General features: G+C 38.9%; 1 protein-coding gene across 2 annotated transcripts in view; it reads left to right on the forward strand.

Annotated features, from left to right (window-relative positions):
• The window catches only part of CDH13 (cadherin 13), a 443,692-nt gene that overhangs the window by 65,323 nt on the left and 354,576 nt on the right, over window positions 1–23,793 (forward strand). For both annotated transcript variants that reach the window (XM_071440760.1, XM_071440761.1), the window contains exon 2: window positions 22,852–22,963. In XM_071440760.1, the coding sequence (XP_071296861.1) occupies window positions 22,852–22,963 (112 nt within the window). The remainder of the gene's footprint in view (window positions 1–22,851; window positions 22,964–23,793) is intronic.

The following is a 23,793-nucleotide window of genomic DNA, read 5'->3' on the forward strand; positions in this document are numbered from 1 at the left end:
AGAAAAACACTTCAAGGAAACATTTGAATATTTCCCCAGTAAAAATTACTGTAGACCTCAAATGCCAAAACAAACAGCCCACTGGAATTGTCTAAATGCTGTATTTTCTCATTACTGAACCACTGTGTTTTGAAATTAAATTCTTTAACATTATGTAACTCAATATTATGCAGATCAGGATATTAATTCTTTCAGCATCACTGAAATCAGGTTTAAACAGAAATAGATGCCCTTGAACTGTTTTATTCTTGGTAAAACTGCCTTCTTTAATAAAAAGCTCCTGTGTTGAAAACTAACTGGTCAGCTCTGTGTTTCAGCAAAAATTATCCCAGTTGTGTATCTCTGGCTCTCTCCCAAACTGTTTCTCCTACCAGAACTCAATTTCTATTTTCTCATCTGCAGAGAGGGTAAAAGTTTTTGGCATGCATATCTTCATGCATGCTGTGTAAAAAAAGAAATAATGATAAATATCTGTTAAGGGCTCTGCTTATGACTTCCTCTGTTGATATGACTTAATATGGTACAGATTAAAATTGAGATTATTCTTGTTAAAATACACAATGTGATTCAGTCATCACAGGGACCCCTTCTGAGCTATTGTGGGCCACCTCCTGATGCCTCACACCAAGAAAACCTCTCTGGGCTGAGGTTGGTAAATCTCATTTCCAGGGAGTGGAAAGGTGTTAATATTTGAGCAGTTTTGGGAGTTTCAGTACCCTGCGACACAGGCACTGCTCCATATTCAGGGTTTCCATCACATGAGAATTCTGACTTAATACTTTTACATCCCTTGCTGAAGCAAAGTCCCCAAGCAGGCTATTTCAGTGAGATAGAGCATCCTCTTGTCCTTGGTGCACAGAACTAAAGTCATTGAACTAAAAGGAAGAATTGCTGAGGGAAAGATTTGGCATTTCCAGTGTAGTAGTTTGGACCTGAGTGATCGCTGTGTTTCTTTTTGACTTTACAAATCTATGTCACCTTAGGAATGGTAGAATTCTGAGAAGATTTATAATTGTTTCCTTGGAAATAGTCCCAGGGAGAGTATCAATAAAATGCTTTGAAGGAGCCAAAGCAGTCTGGAAGCCACAAGCTTCATATGTCATGTAGGGCTTCAGTCTATTGAAGACCCCCCTATGGTGGAGATTTCAGGAGAGGGAAATTAAAAATACAGTCTGAAACACTCCAGTGATTTACCACAGAGTTTGCAAAAGCAGCAGGACTTCCAAGTCTAGCTTCTCTTGCTGTATCCTTCTCATTTATCACAGCCCTTCAAGGAGTTCCTCTCTAGGAGAACCCAATTCCCTGCTTGCTATTATGGCTTCTTCTTGTGATCATGAATCCAAAGTACAGCAGCACTGTTGGATGGGATTCTCTTCTGAAAGGCTTGGAAAGCTGCCTCAGGAGTAAAGTTACCAGTCTGATCCACTTTTTCATCCACATTTCCTGGCTTCTTTCACAAAAGACTCAGGCACTCCAATGGGATCACAGGTGTGGGACCGAGATCTCAGCTGGCAGAGGCAGCTCCTCCCTGGGACACACGGCTTTTGTTTGCCACACAGGTAGAATTTGTATTGAAATGGGCTCTGAAAGCAAAGTGGGAAAGGGAAATCCCCTGCTCTGTGCCAAGTGGCCAACAGGAGAAATTGTGGATTTGTGAACAAACCTGGCTGAAGTGTCCTGGGAAGAAGCACAGGGCTGTAAGAAGGATGGACCTACTTGATGGTTGCTGTTTGCTCACTCCACTCTGGCTCAGCAGGCTGGCATCTCTGGGAGTGGGAATGTGTGCTTTGAGTGGGAAAAAAATTTTTGGGCAGCAAGGTATCTTTCTAATCCTTCCTGTCTCCCAAACATCTCCTGTGTCCACCCAGGGGATGTTTTTAAGGCAGTGAGGAAAGGAGTAAGAAAGTTATCATCGAATTATATTGATGTAGCGCATTTTTATAAAACAGTCTCAAAAGGTCTTAGTACAAAGGTGTAATAGTAGAGAAGAAAATTCTTAGAGCTGAAGTGGAGTCTTTTTCTTTTCCCCTCTCTTTTTTTTTTTTTTTAATTAAGCCTTCTAAATGAAAAATCCTGTAAATTTGTTCTTTATAGAAGTGAAAAATACTGCCTGTGGAGCTGCTGGTGGTTCATTATTCAACAGAGTGCAGTACCTTGTTTTAAAGACTGTTCTTGCAAATGATTATTCTCCATTTCTGTCAGCCTGTCCTCACACTGTGGGACCTCACTGAGCCAAGTCATTTAAAAGTCAAAAACTCAGTAAGAGTCTTGGGTTTTTTTCAACACTGAATATAGTAGCAAGCATATATGTGACACCTTTGCTTTATTCCTTAATTGCTCTGGATTTGTTTTGGATTGATTACTATCATGGAAATAGATAGAGGCTTTCTCTCAAACCCCATTTTTAAGGCTATGACTATGAACTGAGGGGACTGGGACAGCAGAGAGGGTAGGGAACTTTTATAAAGGAAATTGCTGGATGTAAATATGCTGGCAAGGGGAAGAATTCTTATCTGTGACACGATCCAAGGAGAGACTTCCAGTAGACATTGGGTCAAATCAGATATGGTTTGTGTGGCTTTGAAATGAGAAACATGAAAAAGAAGATAATTTCAAGGACTAACATGGCCTGGATCAGTGGTGTGTCTCTCCACTGTGCAAATATATTCTAGACATAAAAAGATCAATTGGGTGATCTAGTTCTCATGCTTTACATCCTCCCTGGCCCTTGGAAAATTGCACCAAAAATATGAAAACCTGTTCCATGATGAAAAAGGTGTTTTGAAGCACCTACTGTTGATTTAGGGAGTAGGTAACTAAAAGAGAACTGCAAAGAGAAAAAGGAAGGACACAAACCAATGTCAGTCAATGAAGTTTTCAAAGTCTCAGAGAAAGAACATGATAATACAGGTTTTTTTTTGCTCTGGGCTCTGACTTGCTGAGGTGAAACCTAAGATAACAAGAAATAAGAAATACAGAAACAAGTTTTCTATAGGAAAGGAATATTCATATGAATATTATAAAATATATATGTGATAGTCTTTTCACTACATCATTTATGACTTATATTAAGATACTGTGCCTTTTTTCTGCTTTTTTTGTCAGGTCCTACAATATTTTATCTTTTCTATCAATTTATTCTTTTTTGTTTCTATGCAGGAGATACCATAAATCCTCCCTTTGATTGTGCATTGATGTAAAATTGAACAGCCCCTGTTATGTATGTGTTGCTCTCCCCTGGCAAACACTGGCAGATGTTTGGATACTTATTACTCTCACTTCACGATCTGAGAAATGTGATCTCTTTTTATTATAAGGAAATACTTTGTTGCTTATCTGATCCCAACCTCATTATGATTTCTGGACAGATTTTAATTGATTTCCATAAGTTTTGGAGCATTTCTTAAGATCTTTCAGTTCAAAAGTATCTTGTGGCAGTGTAGAAAAAAAGAAGATCATAGGGACCTTGGCATCTTTCTCCCTGGTTTTCCTCAGTCTCTCTCCTTTCCTAGAGTCAAGTCACAGCCTCCTTTGCTGCTCCTGCCATCCAGAAGTGCTTTCCTATAGCTCTCTGCCTCATTGATTCTCCATCTGTTTTACCCTGAGCATCTTTCTGGTGACCTGTGTTCGCATCTGGTGTAAATATGCTACTATTCAAAGTGTTTTTACTCTGTCACTTCCCATTTCAGGGGATGATTTATTGTAGCAGGGGCTGTGTGCTCTGTGCTGGAGAGAGGGAGGAAATCCAGACGTGGCCTCGAGGATTTCTTAGGTCTTGCTTGACTGGGATTGGGAAGCACAAGGCAGTGTGGTGCCAGGAGCTGTGACTGAGAAATCTGTCCCTCCAAATTATGGGGTAAATGAAGGAGCTGGGGATCAGACAGGCAGAGGAGGCAGCAGAAATGTTAGACACATTTCCTGAAAGTTGTGAGGGACCCGAGCCAAACCTCACGGATGTCAGTCAGAACTCTGCCAGCCACTCTGAAAGACATTGAAAACGAATGCTGGAGGTTTGACTGGCTTTGCTGAGCTAGAGGACAGTGCCTCCATTACAATCCACTTCTCCTCTCCTTCTGCAGTTAGAAAAACAATATAATTCATATAGATGGAGCACCACATTACTATCTAATAGCAATTTGTATTCTAAGGCTGTAGAGATTTTTCTCTTATTTCAACACTAGATTAACAGGGGGAAGAATTACAAAAGAATTGCTGTTGGAAAAGGAATTTGAATACAGACCAGGTGGCTAATTTGCTCCCATTAGTTAGTATGTTTAACAAGGGAGGGTGCAGTCTGCATTAAAGTCTCTGGAAGAACATCTCTATTGCTATTTAGCAGTTCTGCACAGATTTGAATTTTTGCCTGCTTTCCTTTGTGCTGGAGCTTTTTCCCCCCCAAAACACTGGGCAAAGAAAATAGCATATGGATGAGAAGTGGCATATCTGAACAACTATGTGTGTCTGTTACATGAATTGGTACAGAAGAAGAGGATGTATCATCGTGCTTTGATAACAAGCAAATCAGGAGCAATTACTTTTTTCTTTCAGAGAAAAGAGGATCGCTTACAGTACTTCAAAATAAGATTTTTTTTTCCCCCTGGAGAATAATAATTGTTCTCTGTGTAAGCTGAGACACTTATCATCTCTTTCAGTCTCGCTGAGTGTGAGCCATGCGTGGTGTCTGAATGCATCTCTGCACTTAGGAAATAGATTGGATAGGCTGTGGTGATGTCACTTCTTAATATCACTGACTCCTGATCCAGCTGGATCAGCTTTTGATCTTTATAACACATCCTCTATGCTGAAGGAGAAAATGAGTAGAACAGATTGTTTTCCATACGGTTTTGGCAACTAGAAAACATTTGTGAAGTGATAATGTAGTGATTGCTCATGCCTGGATATGGAGAATGAAATTCTATAAGGAAAGCACTTTATTTCCTAGCAGAAGCTCATGGCAAACAGATGTAGCTTATCCACCACAAATCACAGGTGGGGAGAGAAACATGTTGCTGTTGGACAATAATCAGCATGTTCAGATAATGTAGATTGATATTAAGAATCAAGGACAAGTGCAAATATCACTCTGTTAAAACTATTCTTTTATTCCATCCCTGCCTTTTTATTTGCATTTAGTTGCTATTTCCCAATGGGATTAAAAAGTTCAACAGCTTCATGGTGAGGTTTATTTCTTTAATACTTGAAGAGGCCGTGTGGAAAAGCCTGTTCTGCTGATTATAAACACTGGTACATAATTAATGAAATCAAACCAGTTTATTTGTTAGCCAGTGGTGCAAGATCTGACAGGAAAAGCTGAGGCCTGGTTTTTTTAATTGCATCTTTGTGTGTATTTTCTTTTACTCTTAGCTTTGTTGTATGGCAGTGAGCAGGAAATATGCTGGAAATAAAAATAAAATAAGTAGAAGTGTCTGAAATATCGTAAGAGCAAGAGCTGAAAGAGGAGATTTAATTTTTTTTCTTTTAGAAACTACTACATAATTCTAGTACAAAGAATTGTGTTAATAGTCTATACCTTCTGTATTGGAGCTGTTTTGAAACTGGAGTTGATGCCCACTGCTTTCTCTACCCACATTTTCTTGTCCTCTGGCCAATGGAACATATGAAGGAAAAGTAGAAACCAGAATCTGAGCAACAAACAGTTGTCTTTCACAGCCTAGTAAATACAACTTTTGCCATGGTTAATTTAATGGACTTTTTACTGACCTGACAGGACTTAGGTCTGAACTGATTTTGGAATGGCTGGAATGGCTTCTGAGGCTGAAGTTAAGGCTGCCTCTCTCCTCGTGTTTTCCTCAGCCAGCTGCAGTGTCCAGACTGGCCTGGCTGCCCTGGTCCTTGCCCTGCCCTGGTGTCCCCTGCAGGGCCGTCCCTGCCTGGCTCCAGGCAGGGGAGGTGCAGCCTCCTGTGACACTGCAGTTTGAGCTTTGAGTCCTGAAGCACAAACAGGACAATTTCTACAATTTCTTCAAGCCTTTGTTCACTGGCTCAGCCTGTTTTTCATCTCTTAAGTTGTTCCAAAGCTATTGAAAGGCTGTTTAAGTTTGCCACCTTGCTCAGTACATTTGCCCTCTCTCTGCTGCTATAATGGCAGAGCCGTAGAGGGATAACATTACACTGGCTCCTACTGTGCCTATCAGAATTACAGGAATCAACAAAGCAGCTGTAAACCCTGTGCTGGGAGCAAGCTAACGATGGAAAAAGTACTCATAATACCTGTCGTTTGGTGTCAGCTGTTGTCTGCAAGGCACAATAGAACATCTGGAAGCGAGAGCCCTCCTATTCAGGTTGCTAAAATTGCATTAGCTGCTCTGGCATAAAGGGCAGGATTAGAATGACAGACCTCCCCACTGAAATATTTGCTTTTGAATAAACTTGTCAAATGCAACAAGGGGTGTCATGGCAAAACTTTCCTGCTTCTGCTGTGAGAAGAGCTTCTGTTTCTGTGATGACAAGAGGGCTGTGTTTAATTGAGCTGCATTTTGCTGCTGTCTGCTGTAGGTAGATACAATGAAAGGGGACAAAGGCCAAGTTCAATTCATTGCTATCAAGCTTCTTTTCTTCTAGGAGCAGGTAACAGCAAAACAATTACTGCAGGCTTAAAGCAGGTGTGTTGTGGCAAGAACGGGGGAAGCAAGAAACTGCTGCAGAAGCTTCGTGTTAATTTATGCTCAAGAGAGATTCACCATTCTTTATGTCACAACAGGGGGCCCAAATATAATGGGGAATACAAACTAAGGAAGATAATGGAGAGGGAAAGCATCTTTCAATGCCTTTAGAGTTCATGAGTTATTCCTGTTTGCCAGAACCCACTTCGGTGAGCATTCACTCAGCATAATGAAAGCGTAGCTTACCGTGTAGCTTTGTAGAAACTGGGTCAGGTAAATTTGAGATGCTGTTATAGCTTTATTCATCTTTAAACTATAGATCAAATAGTTCTAATAAAAAAATTTAAAGGGGTAGATTTCAGTAGTGTCCATTAAAAAACCCTCATGTCATTCAGGACATTAAAACTAGACAAAGACCACAGGTCTGGCTTGTAACACTTTAGGAAGTTATGTAGGGAGCTGTTGATCATTTATATACTTCAAAATGTGGTCCTGACTTAGAAATCCTTGTCTTTGCTCTTTAAGATTACTGTTTCTCCCCCAGTATTTATTCCTCTGTTTGTTTCAAACTACTCTGTAAGAAGAAACAATACCAGTTTCACACCTCCTTGGGGGCTGGAAAAGCATCTCCACAGCTGGAGATGGAGATGCACAGTGGCTTTGTCTGCCTGCCTCCGGGAGTTTGGGCACTGTTGCATTTATGCATCTTTCTTTGTGCTAAAGTTTCTTCCTCCTTCCTCATAGGGTTGTCCAGCCTGTCCTTGGACACCTCAGTAATGTTGTGTCTTGTGGCTTGTGCCACCTTGGTGTGTCTATAGAACACTGTGCTGAACTAACTCAGGGGTTATTTGCCACTACAATGATGACAAACACAAAATTAACTAGAAATTCATGCTTCAATGAGCTAGTGATGTGGAGCCACACAGGAAACAAAAGTGTCCTTTCTGATTTCTTCTTGAGAATTTTGCCTTTTCTCCTCTATTTAGAAATCAGAAGTGGGAATGTATTTTAGATCTTGTCATCTCTAGTTGAGACTCTTCAGTTTTGAAAGATTAAACAAGAAGTCTCTCTTTTTTGGCAGTTTAAAAATTATTTGGGGTGAGGGTTGATGGCCTCAGGGTGCCTCATCCACAGACCTGTTTGGCTGCAGGGCAGGAACAGGGTCCAGGAACACATCCAGAGGGGCCACTCAGGTGGAGATCCTGTCACACACAACAAGAGAGATGAAACTCCTGGCTTCCAGGACATTCCACAGCAGCTGAAGAGTAATGTTTCAGCTAACATGAATGAATTAATGTAATTTGGCTCTTAAACACAAAATGAAGCACGCTGATTTGGGAATCTTAACTGCTCATTTTCTTCAAAAATGGTAAAACAAAGTGATTCAACACTTCCAGGATGGTTTTTTTCCCACACACTTCTAAATTTAAAAAATGTTTTGTTGGTTTTTGTGGTTCCAGAGTTACTTGCATGAAACAGATATTGCCCAGGGGAGGGGGGAAAACCACATTTCAATTCTTAGAATATTATTTTAAGTTATGCCCAACAGATGACAACAAATATGATTAATATTAACAGAATGGAAAAGTTTTGTTTAATTTATTCTTTGTGAAGTCCTATTTTTCTTCATGCTTGGATCCCAGGGGAAAAAACAGTTTAATGTGATTTCTGTTCCCCATTTACTCTTTGCTAGTCTCAGATGGTCTTCTGGTCTCTCACTGCAGTGCTCTAATAGTGACCTACCTCAAAGATATGGACTTTGTTTGTTCCCTGAGCCCTTCCCAGGCAGAAAGGTGCATATCAATTATTCAGGAGAAATGTTCTCCCTGACAAAACATTCCCCTGATATCTTAGCTGAGCACAGCCCTACTCACATAATGATTTCTTGCATCCTTTCAGCTCAGAAGTCAGTGGCTGTTAATGAGTTAACCAAGCTAATAATTTCTTGCTTTTAATGTGTTTAGTGTGCATCAGCAGGAGTTAATATTGTTGTGGAGGTGAAGGTTATAAAGTGTATTGGTCTGGTCTGGCAGCTACAGTGCAATTTCCAGGGGAAAGTGGAATTAAATATGATTGTGTGTGCAAGGGGATGAAAAATGCCCTGAAAATGCTACCTGGGAGCACACAGACCACCTGCATCTTTAGAGCTGGCAGCTGGACACTCCTTGGAGTGAGGTGGAAGCTCCTGTCTGTCAGGGCTGTGGAGGGAATTCAGGGACACGAGCCCCTTCCAGCAGTCCCATAATCCCGGCAGCCTCTGGGATGGAGGATAAGGGAGCAGAAATGAAAGGCAAAAAAAGAGAGAACCCAAATCTAGGACAGAGGGGTAGCTAATGACAAAAAGAAAATTGGTAAGTGAAAAGGCATGGAGATTAAATAAAAATAAATGGGATGGGATTCTGGCTCTGTCACACATGAGAGTTTCCTTAGGGGTTAGGACGGATTTTGCCCTTGTTGCTTGATGGAATTCTCCATCCTCTAAGCTGGCTAGAGCAAGCTATGAAAAAAGAGCAATTATTTCTTCTTACATGCCTGCTTTTAACAGTTCTTGGTAAGCATGGAAACAATATGAACTATGTTAGTGAAACAAATTGGATGCCAAGAAACACTGGAGCCCTCAGATAGGATAGAAAAGCACAGTCTGAGCAGTGTGTGAGCTGGTGGGGGCTGAGTGCAGAACCACAGAACACTTTTTGTGAGAACTCCTGGGAGCTTTCAGAGCAAACAGGACAATTTTTCCATGTTCTCTCCCTCATTTCTCCTTCAGGTCATCTCTGTTGTGGTTCTTCCCCCTCGGGCTAATTGATTTTCACTGAGTTTTTCCTCTAGTTTTTTATCAGTTGATTAGAAAAAAAACAGAGCCAACCTGCAAGTGCCTTCTTATCTCACTACATGAGAATAAATTATAGCAGCAAACTCTTGCTTTTCAGGAACTTTTCTGCCAGTGGATAACTATTACCCCATCCATTGTGTCTGCTTTTCTGGATTTCACCATTTTTTTTAAATAGAAAGTAAAAAATGAGTGGTTTCCCAGACATCTGATCAAAAATGTCCCATTCTCCATCTGCTCCATATAATATTTGCTCCTCTTGCTACTTGGTATTTATTTCTGTGGCCAATGGATGCAATAAGGTATTGTAATTTAATTGTTGGCAGAGGTTAAGATGATCTCATTTTCACTTTGGCTTTGCTTTTCAAAATTTCCTTTGTCTCTTACAATGCAGATCTCTACTTTGAATTAGGATTGTAAAATTATCTCCTGTGTGGATTTGAAAGCCACTGTCACAGCATAAACATCTTTCAAGGGCTTTATTCTTCAGTCTTGTGTATTAAACCTGATTTTTTTGTTAGTTGCTAATAAAGCCTTTGCTGTTGTTAAGGCACTAATGAGTGCAAAAGGGAAAAGACAACATTGTAGGATGTGTGAACTTAGAGAGCGGGTTTTAATTGATGGGTTGCAGTTCACCATTTAGAAAATGTGAGCCACAGGTGGTGTGCTTTGTTCTCTTGTTGCTTCTTCAGTAATAAACAACTTTCTACCAGAGCTGGAAATCACAGAACTGAAAGCTTGTTATAATTTTCCATGGTGCTGAAAAGGACACAGCACCTGTATGTTTGCCCTAAATATATACCTATAAATGCACCTACTTAACCTAATTAAAAAAGAAAATAATTTGGACTTTCAACTTTTTAATTCTTACATTTTGTAGATATTTCTTCCTGCTGTCCTCTAGAGAAAGTGTCTCTTTAAGTTTGATAAATTTAGTGTAGCAAATCACAGAGCCTCCCTGCTTTGTGCGTTAATTGCATTATTTTCATTTACAGATGGGGGAACATGGGGAAGTTAAATGGTTTGCCTGTGGTGAGGCCTGAGTTTGTCTCTTGGCATGGATTAGAATTGAGGAAGGGAAATCCTGGTCACAGTGGCTGGGAGCTTTGGGAATGACCAACAGGTGTAGGAGTGAAAGCTGGAGCCTGCTTATGCCCTCTGCACTAAAATGGCACTACAAATGAGTGAAATATAGGGGAAACATTTATACATTAAAATGAGGCTCCAAATGGCCCAATTTGCTCTGCCTTCTGGTTTGATTTTGGCTCAGTTCCTAATCTAGTTTCTCACAAGAGAAACTCCTACTGCGAATAGCTTCTTCTTAATAATAGAATATTACTTTCCTGATTAATATTTGTTGGACACTTAGTCTAATTACGGTTTCTCACAGCTACTTTAATTACTATAATATGAGGTTTAGCTTAAGCAAAATATTCCAGATGAGTTTAGTGATGCTTTGCAACTTAATTCTGTACATGGGAGCATGGCAGCTGACTATTGGGAGAGAAGAGAAGAGAACACGCTCCTTCCTGAGCCAGGACACATGTTCCTCCATGATAAGATGTGTCAGTATTTTTGCTCCTGAATCAAAAGATGTAATGCTGAGGATTTACAGAATCTGGGAACTCTGAAACCTCAGCCTGGGGAATAGCTGCAGTGAACATGATTAACTGGATAAAGGGGAGCTCTGTGCAGTGCAATTGAGGATGTCAGTGTTTACTCACTAATTGAAATTGGAGAGGCTGAATTAAAAGCTTGTGATTAGTAAGGCATGCCAATACCTTTGAGGGGTAGCTCCTATCTTTTCAAACGTGCAGAGGAACGTGGGATTGTTTTTCTATGCGAGAAATTGTCCTATTTCTTCTGTGTCATTTGTGTTGAAAAGCAAAAGGTGAAATATGGAGATAAGACCTTGGAGGAAGTTAGTCAATAAGTTTTTCTTTCCAGGATATCCCAATTTAAAGTGGAGGTGTAGTCCACATTGATGTTTGTTGAATATCTTGGTGGGAAGTACAAAATTGTTGGAGTGGATTTTTGTAGTAAATGTGGACACCTTGGCATAGCATTGATGAAGGAGAGCAGGCATGAAAAAAGTGGAGGATTCACTAAAAATGTGACCTGGCACATGCAGTTCCCAGCTCTCCAGCTGTACATCTCCAGCACCATTTGCAAACCTTACACCTCAATTTCCTCTCCTTTTACAGAAAAATGCTTAAAAGCAAAGTGTGGCCTTTATTAGTGAGAACAATAAATTATCAATTAAAACCCAAAATCCAACAGATTTTTGTGAATCAGTCCTGTTAAATCAGGAATGATGTCCTTGAAATCCAACCTGAATTTTGACATACTTAGCACTTGGCACTAGAAGTGCTTGAACTTCTGTATTTTCATAATAGAGGACTTGAATGCTTGGTTGATAAAACATCTGATAAGACAAATGTTGTGGGAATAAATCCTTCTCATTTTTTCAGGGACTCAGACTTCATTAAAACTTTGTTCTCCTCCTTTGAAATGGTTTATATCAGTTTAGGGAACTAGGAATATTTGTAGCTTCTGAAATGCTCCTGCTTCATTGGATGTAGGAAGGCACGGGAATTTGATTATGGAAAAAAGGGTCTCTTACAATATTTTAAAAAGAAAAAATTAGGTTTCTGGTTTTGCATAATGCTGATTTATTTTGAAGAGTAATGCTTTATGCTTTCACCCTTGGAAACTGATTCTTATTTAGGAGATGAAAGATTGTGCAAAATATAATATTCTTGTATAATTTAAACTGCCTGATAATGTGCTATAGCCTCCTAGAATTCAGGCCCAAACATTAGGCATTGATTTAAAAAAGGCATTTAAATAATTTAAAATTGTTCAATGCTGAGCATGATCAGCACCCCAATCATTTTCAAATAAAAGTACCTATAAAAATTGAAGCAGATGAATAATTTTAAATTGCTTTATACTGTGCAAGCACAGAACCCCAATCACTTTCAGGCTGAAGCACATACAAGAAAAAATGATTGAAGTGCTCCAGTAAATTTAAATTGCTATATACAAGGAAAAGGGTCTCGAAATTATTGGATACTCAAAATTTTTCTTTAAATTTTCCTATTTTTATGTACAACCCAAAGAGTTTACCTTTGTCAAGATGAGCCAAACAATCTGATTTTATAAACTTGCAAAATATTACATTAACCTCAGTTCCATGTAGTAATGATGGGACATTCCACGATTGAATATCATATATCCTGCTCTAGGAATTCTCAGTATTATTGTTATTAAAGCAGGATCCAGGGCAGAAATTTACATTTTTCCCAACTTCTCATGCATTTTATGCTTCTTGTTTATGTCTGCTGCCTGTTGGATGTCACGTGGAAGAGCTGATTTATCTGGTAAATACAGATAATTATAGAACAATTAAAAGCACTGGAAGTGCCATCCACAAGGTTTAGTGGGGAGGTTACAGAGGCTTCCTGACCACTGGATTTGGTTCAAACAATGGCTTCCAAAAGCAAATGATAGTTTATTGTGGAGGCTCCTTGGTGGAATTTGTGGGACACAACATCTGTTCTTGTGCCTCAGCACTGGCAGCTGTTCCTCCACCTGAGGAAAACGTTGTTCTCATGGGTACAGATCATTTTCTATGATTATTGTTTTTTCAATAAACAAAAAAACCCAAAAAGCAACCCCTTGACATTTTTAGCAATTAATATCCAATATTTCCCAGAGACACCATTCCTTGATAGTTGAAAAAAGTTCTTCTGTAAAGAAATAAGAAATAAGTATTTAACAGGGTGTTACTGAGGCTTTCTCCAATACTCCTGAGATCTCATTCTCAGCATGTCAGGGTTTTCTTTGACTACCTAATACATGTGAGGTCAATAGTTGTATCTTTTGCATAAAAGATTTCATTCAGCTTTTAAATTGCAAGCAATTATAAGAGAGAGGGTTATGGACCAGGGTCTTGCTTTCACATTATTTATGTTCTAATTAACTCACCAGACTGAATTTTTCCCCCCCCTGCTTTGGCTGCTAAGTGTTGATCTTTAATAGTTATCTGTTCCTAGCATTAATGGGTTTTATTTCTTTGGAAAGGTCATTCTTGATGTAATGTCACTGTTAACACGAGGGAGCCTGTAAGTTTTAGACATTTTGCTTGATTGTGATGAGCTCAGAAATACTGAACTACTTGCTGTCTTTCCCCTGGGGGTTGCTTTCACTCTGAAGAGTTAGTACAAATTCTTTTTAATTTTTTGACTGTGTTCTTGCAATTCATTAAAAACATTCTTCAATGAGCAGCTGACATAGCCAAAAATACATTGTTTTTGGGTTTTTTTTAATCCTTTTATATTTATTTCAAGATGACTCCATGAGCTTGAAAATTACTACTTGTTGTAGGTAAATACATAAGGTCTGGACTTATAAAATGAGCAGTGATGCAAAAACTTTGGTCAAAATGAATTAAGTCCATGTAAAATGAAGTAAGTCCAACTACTGAACTACTACTAGGGTACAGTTACTGCTCTCCAGGAAAAGAAAGGAAAATCACTTAAAAACCAGCACTGAAGAAGACTTAGCTCAGCTCACATGATTTTTGTGCAAATGAGAAACAGATGAGAAGACAGAGAATGTCTTGACCCACTAAAAAAGATTAAGGTGATTTGCAGCCCTGTCCTCACTAAGAGTTCACCTCTGAGCTTGGTTTTTAAATAGAAACCCATAGGAAGCCAATCTATTTGTTCTAATGCTATCATACTATTATTGCTCTGTATTATTTGCTGTAAAGAAAAAGTAACCTTGTGATATGCAGATACCTTCATGAAAAAGTTTTCTATGCTTGTTTTACAGACTAGATGGTCCTCTTCCTGTTGATGTCAAATAAAATCTTGTCAAAACTGGTAGAGAGGTTTGTGTTGGGCTCCTTGTAGAAATTTAGCAGTTCTTATTAAGAGTCTTTGGATGTTAGACTTGTTTTTTCTCCAATAACCTTGCTGGAATCAAGGGGTCTTACTTGAAAGTATTAATTTTTAAAAAATCTTTCATTTGTGAGTGCTCAGGAAAAGGTCAGAAAATGTTCAGCAAATCTTTTTTTGAAGTTGAAAACCAGATATTTTCACTTGTCCTTATACTTTTATGAGTTCTGGGGGGTTGTTTCTGTTTTTGTAATGTTTGAAGGTGATAGAAGTGTGTTTGTGTTTAATCCTTAAATCCATGTTATACTTTCAAAGATTATTTTCAGCAAGCTCATTTTCAGTTTTAGCTTAGCAGTGCAAAAGACAGATGTTCAGTGTTACAGCGAGTTCAGTTTGTGCTGCAGTAATAATTGCTTTAGACTCTAACTTTGTGGAATATGGGGAAAATAATAGGTGGAAGGTTGGTTTTTCTTTTTGATAACTATCACACTGCGGGGAAATTAAACATGTATCATGTTCCTTAGAGTTTCCAGCCATCCTATCCAAAACCCACTATCTGCTGTAAGAAATATGATTTTAATTTTTTCTCTAACAGCTTTTGCCACATCAATGTTTTCCTATGTGGAATAATGACTTTGCCCCATGCAACTCCATGTGAAGGGTTTTAAATAAGTTTAAACAATTTTTAATTTATTTCCTTTTTAGAAAACCAGAGATCCATATTTTCATTCATCTAAATGCTTCATGAAGTCGTTACTGCTGGAAAAGAGGATCAACCTGTTTATTTCATTATGCAATAAATAACTAAAATGTTTGGTGTGAGCAGATCAAAAAGGTTATTGTTGTAAGGCAGTTTAGGTTTCAGCAATTCCACACCTTGCAGCACAACCAGTCCAGAACTCTGACTTTCAATGTTTCTTCTTTATGCCTCTTTCACTGGTACAGGAATGGCTCATTTGCATTACTCTGTACCCTGTAAAATGAATTTATTATGCAGCTTCTCTAAATAGGCTAACCAGTTGTAATCTCATTCCAGTGGTGTATGGGTTTCAACAAAACATGATTACTTCTTTCATAATGCCTAAAAATAAACAAAAAATAACCTTGGAGCCCAACCTGTCCTTTTGCTCGAGTCTAGCGTGTTAAATAATGCTATTAATCATGATGGGTAGTTATTTACTTGTTAAATACTTGAGTAATTTAAGATATTACTTATTTGTGCACAAGTAACTGCTCTTGGTCTCTGTTATTAATCATCAAAATACTTAATGAAGCGGGATGAGAGCCATTCCCTAGATTACAAAATCTGAACAATGTTCAGATACATCTGCATGGCTGGGAGTTGATCCTGCACTTGTGGGTACAGATAATTCTGAGCTGGGAGCTCTGTTGGATCCGAGGGCTGAACCTCAGCTAGGAATCTGTATGGAGAGGGAAGGGGCTGGAAGATCTCTTCTGTCCATGGGCAGAGCTGGTCCCCATCTGGTCAGAAAGGACATGGATTTAACAATGCATGAGGCTTTGCATCTGTGTTTATATTTCATAAAGATTAATCCTGGCTCTGTTTGCAGAAGCTGCTTAACCTTGTTGTAGGTAAATGGTGGTCACTCCTCCACTGATGTCAAATTTCACAGCTCTTTGTGTGCTGGTTAATTTTAGAATGACTCTGAGCCACCATCATGACAAGACTTCAAAAGGAATTTTAGGAAGTGTTAGGCAACATGTTTTGTGCTTAAGGTAGTATCCAGACTGTGGAGAACATTTATCTGGAATTCTTTATGTATTTTGCACAGGTGGAGCTTAAGAAGGCACAAAGAAATTTTACTGAGATGGCCACAGGGATGTATCCATAGATAGAGATGGAGGAGATGGAAAGAGTTTGGTTTGTCTAGCTCGATAAATGGAAGATTTAGAGGGGACAAAGGTTAATTTAGTTATGAGGCAAGACTTGTGCAGGAATAAATGGCTATAAATTGACTGTGAACAAATTTATTCTGGAAGATATGAAATGACCATCAGAATAAGGGTCAGGAATTGTGAAGTGAAATGCAGGAATTATTTCTGATTGGGATCAAGTGATCTGGCCAGCAGATCACTGCGCCTGCTTGTGACACCAGAGGTGGTTCCTGGGTAAGGCTTTCACAGAATCACAGGATTGTTGGAGTTGGAAGAGACTTCTGGAGATCATACACATCAGCCTTCCTGCCAAGATGGGTTACCTGCTTCAGGTGACACAGGAATGTGTCCAGATGGGTTTGGAGTATCTACAAGGTTTCTCTGAAATTCCCAAGTTTTTCCTGGGTTCCCAAGTCAAGGGGAATCTAAGCTAGCTCAAGTTCTGAGATATGAAAAATATGTTAGTAAAAATTAATAAAAAATCTTATTTTAGGGTGCAGTTTCATGGCAGCTGCCCCAGAATGGGGTGCAGACTGTGGGGGTCTCACACCAGGCCTTGTTTTTCCAGCCACATCATCCTATGGACATGAGATTCCCAGAACTTTGTGGTGACTGGGCTCAGGGAGCAGATGGGAATGGGAGAGCGGGAAAAGTGATTGGGGAGAGAGGATTGCCCCAACTCTGCCTTGAAATGAGGATGGCTGTCCAGGTGCTCCTGCACTTTGCAGGCACCGCCCATGTTATCCTTCTTCACCCTGCTCAGTTTGGGCTCTGTGGTCACTTTGATCTCTGAACAGCCCCTGGGAGCAATAATAAATGAAGAAATCATTTCTGAAGAAAATGATGGTGCCTCTTGCAGAGCTCCTCAACTTCAGAAGGCGAGTGGCTGTTTGATACTCCCTGTTCTGACACCACCGCTGGCAAATCACTCCTTGAACAACTTAATGAGATTCCCAGTGCCAAGAACGATGCACACCTTTTACTGAATATGCAATAAAATCCTTACAATAAACATAGGTACGTAAGGAAAGTGCCCATAAAAGGGAAGCTCCTGTGGTAGATAGTCTCACAAAAGAGTTTGTCACATTTTGTTTCCAGTTAATGGATGCCTACTGCAGTCACACAGCTTCGGTGACAGGAGAACTGAATTCATTTAAGCCAATAAAGTCATTCTAATTTGCATTTTCATAGCCCACTCTTCAGTACTCCGAGTGTGACTTTCCCTTTTAGGACAGAGCTGTGCAGTAAATGGATAGGTAGGCCCTTTAAGAGGATATTTATCATCCTTGAAGAATCTTAGTGCCAAATCTTAATAGCATTTCTTACAAAAATGACTGGAGCTCTCTATCAGATATAGAGGTAGAGCTGTAGAGATAGGGAACAGTCTTCTTTTTTTTAACTTCTTTCCTGATAGAAGAGCTGTTAAAGCCTGAAACAGTGAAAACTTCCTCCCAAAATGAAAATATTGCATTTAAAAATGCCCCAAATAATAATATTCTAGAAATCAAATTAATTTGAAAGAACTGCATTTAATTAATTTAATCACATTCAGAGATAAATAATTCAACATACCTTTCTGTAAAGTTAAAATGCCTTTGTTAATTATGCCAATCAGAGGATAATTTATTCAGGGTTGTTTTTTTTTTGTTCTAGTTGTTATTAAAAAACACAGAAGACACAGAGAACTTCATGTCCAGTCTGTGTGTGTGATTTGATGAAATAATTGCCTTAGGACCTGCTGACACTCTAATTGGAGTCTGTGTAATGCAGAATCAGAACCTTACTAAGAGCTGCACTCTCTTTATTTTAAGTATCCCTCTGTTAATTTCATTTGACTAACTCCCTCATTTCAATCTGACAGAAGACTTCAAATTTCATCATCTCCCTATGACTATGTGCTGTTTATCACTTGTTTCCTTCTCTGATGGCCTCCTCATTATCCATTTTCGTGGGTCTGGTGCTGCAGCACCTGAACATGGAAAAGGTTTTAAGATTCAAAAATCTCGATCTGCATGATAAAAATATTTTGTCATGAGCAATTTAATTCAGTGTTGGCAGTTCTCATTATTCTGATTACTTTTTTCTCTTCGTTCTCAGCTCTAAGGATCACCATATTTCTTATGAAAATCTGAAGTTTTCATATGCAAAAAGCAAATTTCTGTTTCTCATGTTTCCACAGAAAAGCTCAGAAGCATAAATTTTCAATACCCACTTCCAAGTAAATGAGTCAAATAAAAAAGAAGCCCCCAAACCATACTTCAAAAGATAAAAAACCCCCAACCCTACCAGAAATGCCAAACAAAACAACCAGAACCAAAAACTCATTTCTCAGGAAGTGACTCAAAATTTTTGAACTCTTGAAATGATTGCTCTTAGTAAAAACGAGCATGACTGCAATTTTAGCTCCTCCTTCTTATGCTCAATGTTGATTTGTTTTTATTTCAGATTACTCTCCTGAAGCCAAAGGTAGAATGTGGTCCTACAGAATATTTTCCTCTGAAAAGAGATTTGTTTACCTTTACTGTGTGCAGAATCCCTGTCTGGGCAGATGGCTTTCACAGGTGTCTGCACCATTTACGTTTCCAATTAAGTAAAGCCTTACACGAGGGTGAATTTCACACCATAAGAATTTGTGTGAAATGCAATTAATATTCTGCAGCTTGTGTTTCTGTGCTAGGTGATCTCCTTAAGGTAGGGCTAATGAAGATATGAGGGTATACACAGCAAAAGGTGAGAAAATTCATTTGCAGAGCGAGCATGTGGCCAAACTGGAACCGTGCAAGTTGAAAGGAACATAAAGAATCTGAAATTCTTTAGAAAGACCTTTCTGAGATGACTTTCAGTCACCAGGAGAGGAGGTGGAAGGACCCTGTTATTTTGAGGTGTCGTGATACCCAAAGGTGCTTTAGCATCAGGGAGTTTATTCATTTCCTCTGCAGTACAGCATTAAATTGCTCTCCTTTTTGCTTTCCAGCCATATTCTGTGTGAGCAGCTTTCAGTGCAAATGCTGAGGTCAGTAAAGGTCACCAGCATGTGCGTGCTGGCTTATTAACTAAAAAAAAGGTGTTTCTTGGGCTTGATATCTCACCAGGAGTACAGTTCCAGCAGAGTGGCCCAACTAGCACCAGAGTTATCTGAACTATGACATTTCCTTACACCAACTGGCAATAAATTCTGAGAGAAAAATTGTCATAATATTAAAACTGAGTCTGTGCTCTGTAAATTTCTGAAAAGTGGGAGGTTATGAAAAACTTTGATTTTGCTTGTTGATGAACATAGGATCTGTAGGTCTGAGTAGTCACAACTCTGCTTTGCTTTTCAGACTTCTACTCTTTTAGATTTTCATGAGCAAATTGTACTAATTACCCAGCACTTGACTAGCTGGGTGAACAATATTTGTTGATTCAGTTCTATGTATGACATTTAAATATTATTTATAGTGTATTTAGCTGAAGTCTTTATATAGGCACCTATCAGTCCATAAAACCTTTTATTATATCCAAAAATGTGAAATTTACATGGTGTTTAAATTCAGAATGTATTTTGTTTTGAACAAGCCTCTTTGCCTTAAACATATATCTGCCTGACTTAATTTTTCAAGATATTTTAAAAGACTGCTGTCCCCAGTGTAAAGAACCTTTACAGAAATTATTTTAATGAGATAGACATTTAGTTCAACAGAAGATTCTTCATAGAAAAATAAATTAAAAGAATAATTTTCTTTTTTAAATACAATTAATTAAAAACTGTCCATGTGATGACAGATTTAGCATTTTGTCTGACATGAAGAGAAGAAGAAAGTGCCTGGAATTGCACAAGTGGAATAAATTGTTCCATTTCACAGCAAGGCCAAGCTTTAGTCTTGTAATTATTTCAAAGGGAGTAAAGGTCATTTTCTATTTGCTGCATCTCTATTATGTGAGCCTTCTGTACCAGGCTTACAGAAGTTAACTCATGACCCATTTAGATTGCCCAGATTTCAAAGTCAACTTAGACTGTCACAAATCTGATAAAGTTGACATATTCCCATCTCTAAGTACTGCTATAGATGATGTCCAAAGAGGCTTTTTATTTATAGCTCTGTAAGACAAGAGTTCCAGCTTTAAGGCTTGAGTAGCTGGGAGATCAGAACATGATTTGCCTTTTACTTGCTGTGTTAATCCTTTAGGAGAAGAGCTGTTTGTAGATAAATTTCAGGATATATGGCTTGGACTTTTTTCTGGTGGGGATTCATTATATAACTTTGCTTGCATCTTGAGATGGGAAGAGGTTTTCTCCTGCTGTGATTGCATTTTTATGCATATTCATCCAGGAACACTGAGTCAGAAAGACAGGTACTTTAAACCTGCACCTGTGCACGCAGCAAATGTCTGCAGAAGATGCATGTGTGCCTTTCTTCCTGTACATATGCCCATTGAAATGCATATAAGGCAGGTTTTATAACAATCAGTAATCAAGCCTTATGCACAATTTTCAGGGCAGGCTCTGAATACCTCAGTGCACATTTGCAGATATCTCCTGCTGGAAGACTGAAGGGGACACATCCAATTCTCAACCCCAAAATCTCCAATAAAATCAATATATCAATGTCATTAGGAGAATGAGGGATTGGGGGCTGTGGTTTTAAACCTTTTGAAGAAAGGCAGGAATAGTGTGATGATACTGAAACTAATACAAGTCAAGTGTATTACACTTTTCTTGGTGTATTGCTTTAAATCTTTCTCTTCTTTCTTGGTTAATCCTTCCAAGGGACCAACGTGGAGCAGGACAGGATGGAAGGCAAAGGTGTCCATCTGTTGTGCTTGCCTTTCACCAGATGAATTAACATGAAATATTCTGGCAGTTCCTTGCAGTCTGCTGGCACTTCTGGCCAAGCTTTTATAGCAATGGTCTGACATGAAACAAATGATCCAGCAGTTGGTTCCATAAGAACAACTAATGCAGACCAGGTGGGGCATTGCTGCCTTTAGATTTTGTAAATGGGATCACACTGAACTTTAAATGAGTGGGAAATGCAAGGAGGGAGAGGGCAAATCGTGTATCACTGTGATTTAGCAAATGGATTGTGAGTGGTGGCGAGGAGGGAAACATGCAGCTGTTCAAATATTGCAGGACACCTCTTTAGGATCAGGATCAGCAGGCTGGGATGATACAGGAGTGGAGGTGGGACTGAGAGGTGCTGCTGGTGCTTTGGGAGAAGTGAGAGTGCCGTTGTCACCTGAGCTGGTGAAGGAGAAAAGAACCCTCAGCGTTCACTGGTGTGGTATTAGGGAGAAATTGTCTTCACTTTAACCCTGAAGAACTTTATTTCCAAAACTGTAATTTTGTGTTGAGGATGTCTTGAGTAAATAGACCCATAGTGCAGAGCCACTTGAATTTAGGAGCAAATGCCTTTCAGAGCCCCTGTGTTTGTTTTGCTCTTGGTTGCCACACGTGCCCTCTCTAGCTGATTGTGCTGGGGCTGCCTGACAAGCAGCAGATTGCCCATAACAATTTTGAGATCAGAGTGGTCAGTGCACCACCTGAAAGTCAGGCTTTGTAAAACACCTTTAGATGTTCTAAAGCAGAAAGTACTTCTGGAAATGCACTTACACACATATGGGTCGGAAAATATGATTTGGCTTTTCCTGCTCTTAACCTTGCCTCTTTTTGCCTCTCTCTTTAGCCTTTTAAACTTTTTTAGTAATTTCTTTTTGCTTGCTGCTTCTTTCTTGACCATTCTTACTGCCATGCTCTCATTTAACAGCTGCCAAGAAAAATAGCCCTTCAGGTTGTTTTCTCTATTCAGGGATAAAATGCTTCAGGTCCGAGATTAGAACTGTACCTATTCCCAAGCAATTTTATTTGCTTGTAAGCTTCCTCCTTTGATGTTCCTGTGGTGACACAGAGCTTGGGTGACCATGTACTGACAGTGACACAAACTGTATTCAACTGTAACCTTCAAATCCACCTCCTCTATGATGCACACTTTTCTTTTTCAGTCCTCCCATGGTGTAAACAAGCTTTTGATTGTAGGGAGAATAGACAAACTGTGGCTGAGAGAGAAAGAAAAGAAACAGTTCATACTTGATAGCAAAGAATTTATTCTAGAAATGGAACTTCTGTATGTGAGATTTTACCCATGAATACAGAATTTCTTCTGCAACTTGGTGATCAACTTGGAGACAGATTTGCAGCTCTTAATTTATCACTTTTTCAAATTTATTTGCATGTGCTTAATTTCAGCCTATATTTAGGTCCAGCTGTATTCAGCTAGGCCTAAATAAATGTGATTTTTAGGAGCAATCTTACATCCTATGTTTTTATGGACCAGTAACAATCTTTATTGATATTCTGAACTGAAATTCACCTTGAAAGCTACTATTTTGTAATTTCAATGCCAGCCCATATATATAGAAGCAAAAACCTTACATAAAATTGTTTAGCAAGATTTGAAGGGGAAGTGTGATGTGATGGATATTTTGTTTTATGAGTATGGACCCCAATGTTTTGTTTTATGAGCACTGAGCCTAAACCCGCTACAGTTCCCAGAAGCCAACATGATGGATGAAGGAGTGGATGTTAAAAGTCTATTTCTGGTTTTTTTTTTCCCCTCAGGTTCTGCTGCTTGCATGTGCAGAAGATTTAGAATGTGTCCCTGGATTCCAGCAGAAGGTTTTTTATATAGAAAAGCCATTTGAATTCAGAGAGGACCGGCTGATTCTGAACCGTATGTTGTTTTCATATATTACTATTGTGCAAAAATCAGAATTGTTTATGGACTCATTTCATTCCTGCCATTTATCAGAAAGCTTTTTTTGTTTTGTACCTAAGATTTTGGATATTGCCACGATTCAGTCTGAGTTCCCCTGTATTAATCCCATGTCTCTACAGACTTGACTTTGTTTCATATATTAGAAATGGCAAAACACAATATATAATCATTTAGGGCTATGTGAATATTGTGAAAACCTAGAATCAGCCATTTCTTAAAAATTAAATTTACTCTGAATTTTTTTATAGCCTTACCTCTGAGCCTGAAATCAGGACTTGCACATCAACATCTCTATTAAATTATCTCTGCAACTGAGATTTAGAAGTTAGTATTTGAAAGTACTCATAGCTGATACAAGTCCATGTCTTGACATGAAATTCAGAGTCTGGAAGAAGTTTTGGATCATCAATGATAGCAAAGTGTCACACAATTGGAATATTCAGTATAATTCCATAGAGCAGGTGTCACATTATAAAACACAACCTGGAAGTGTACACCCAAAGCATTAAACTGAAGGAGATTTAACAGTTTTTCAGTTCTGGTGTCAGTTCATTCCAATACTTCAGGGTTACAAATTGCTCATTCCATTCTGGGGCTTTGGGATTTCAGCCCTGTCACACAAAAGTGGTGCCTTATCCAGTGGCCAATGTCTTTAAAGACTTAAAAAAGGATTTAGGTGCTGCCATTTTCATAACTTCCCATCACACCTGCATTTTTTCATGTGATATTTAATACTAATGATTTCTTTGTTGTGCTTGGCTGCTGGTGCTGAGCCAGGAGTTTTT

Source organism: Agelaius tricolor, unplaced genomic scaffold, assembly GCF_023055355.1.
Source record: "Agelaius tricolor isolate 1412-34295 unplaced genomic scaffold, bAgeTri1.0.p SCAF_15, whole genome shotgun sequence".
NCBI classification, from domain to species: domain Eukaryota; kingdom Metazoa; phylum Chordata; class Aves; order Passeriformes; family Icteridae; genus Agelaius; species Agelaius tricolor.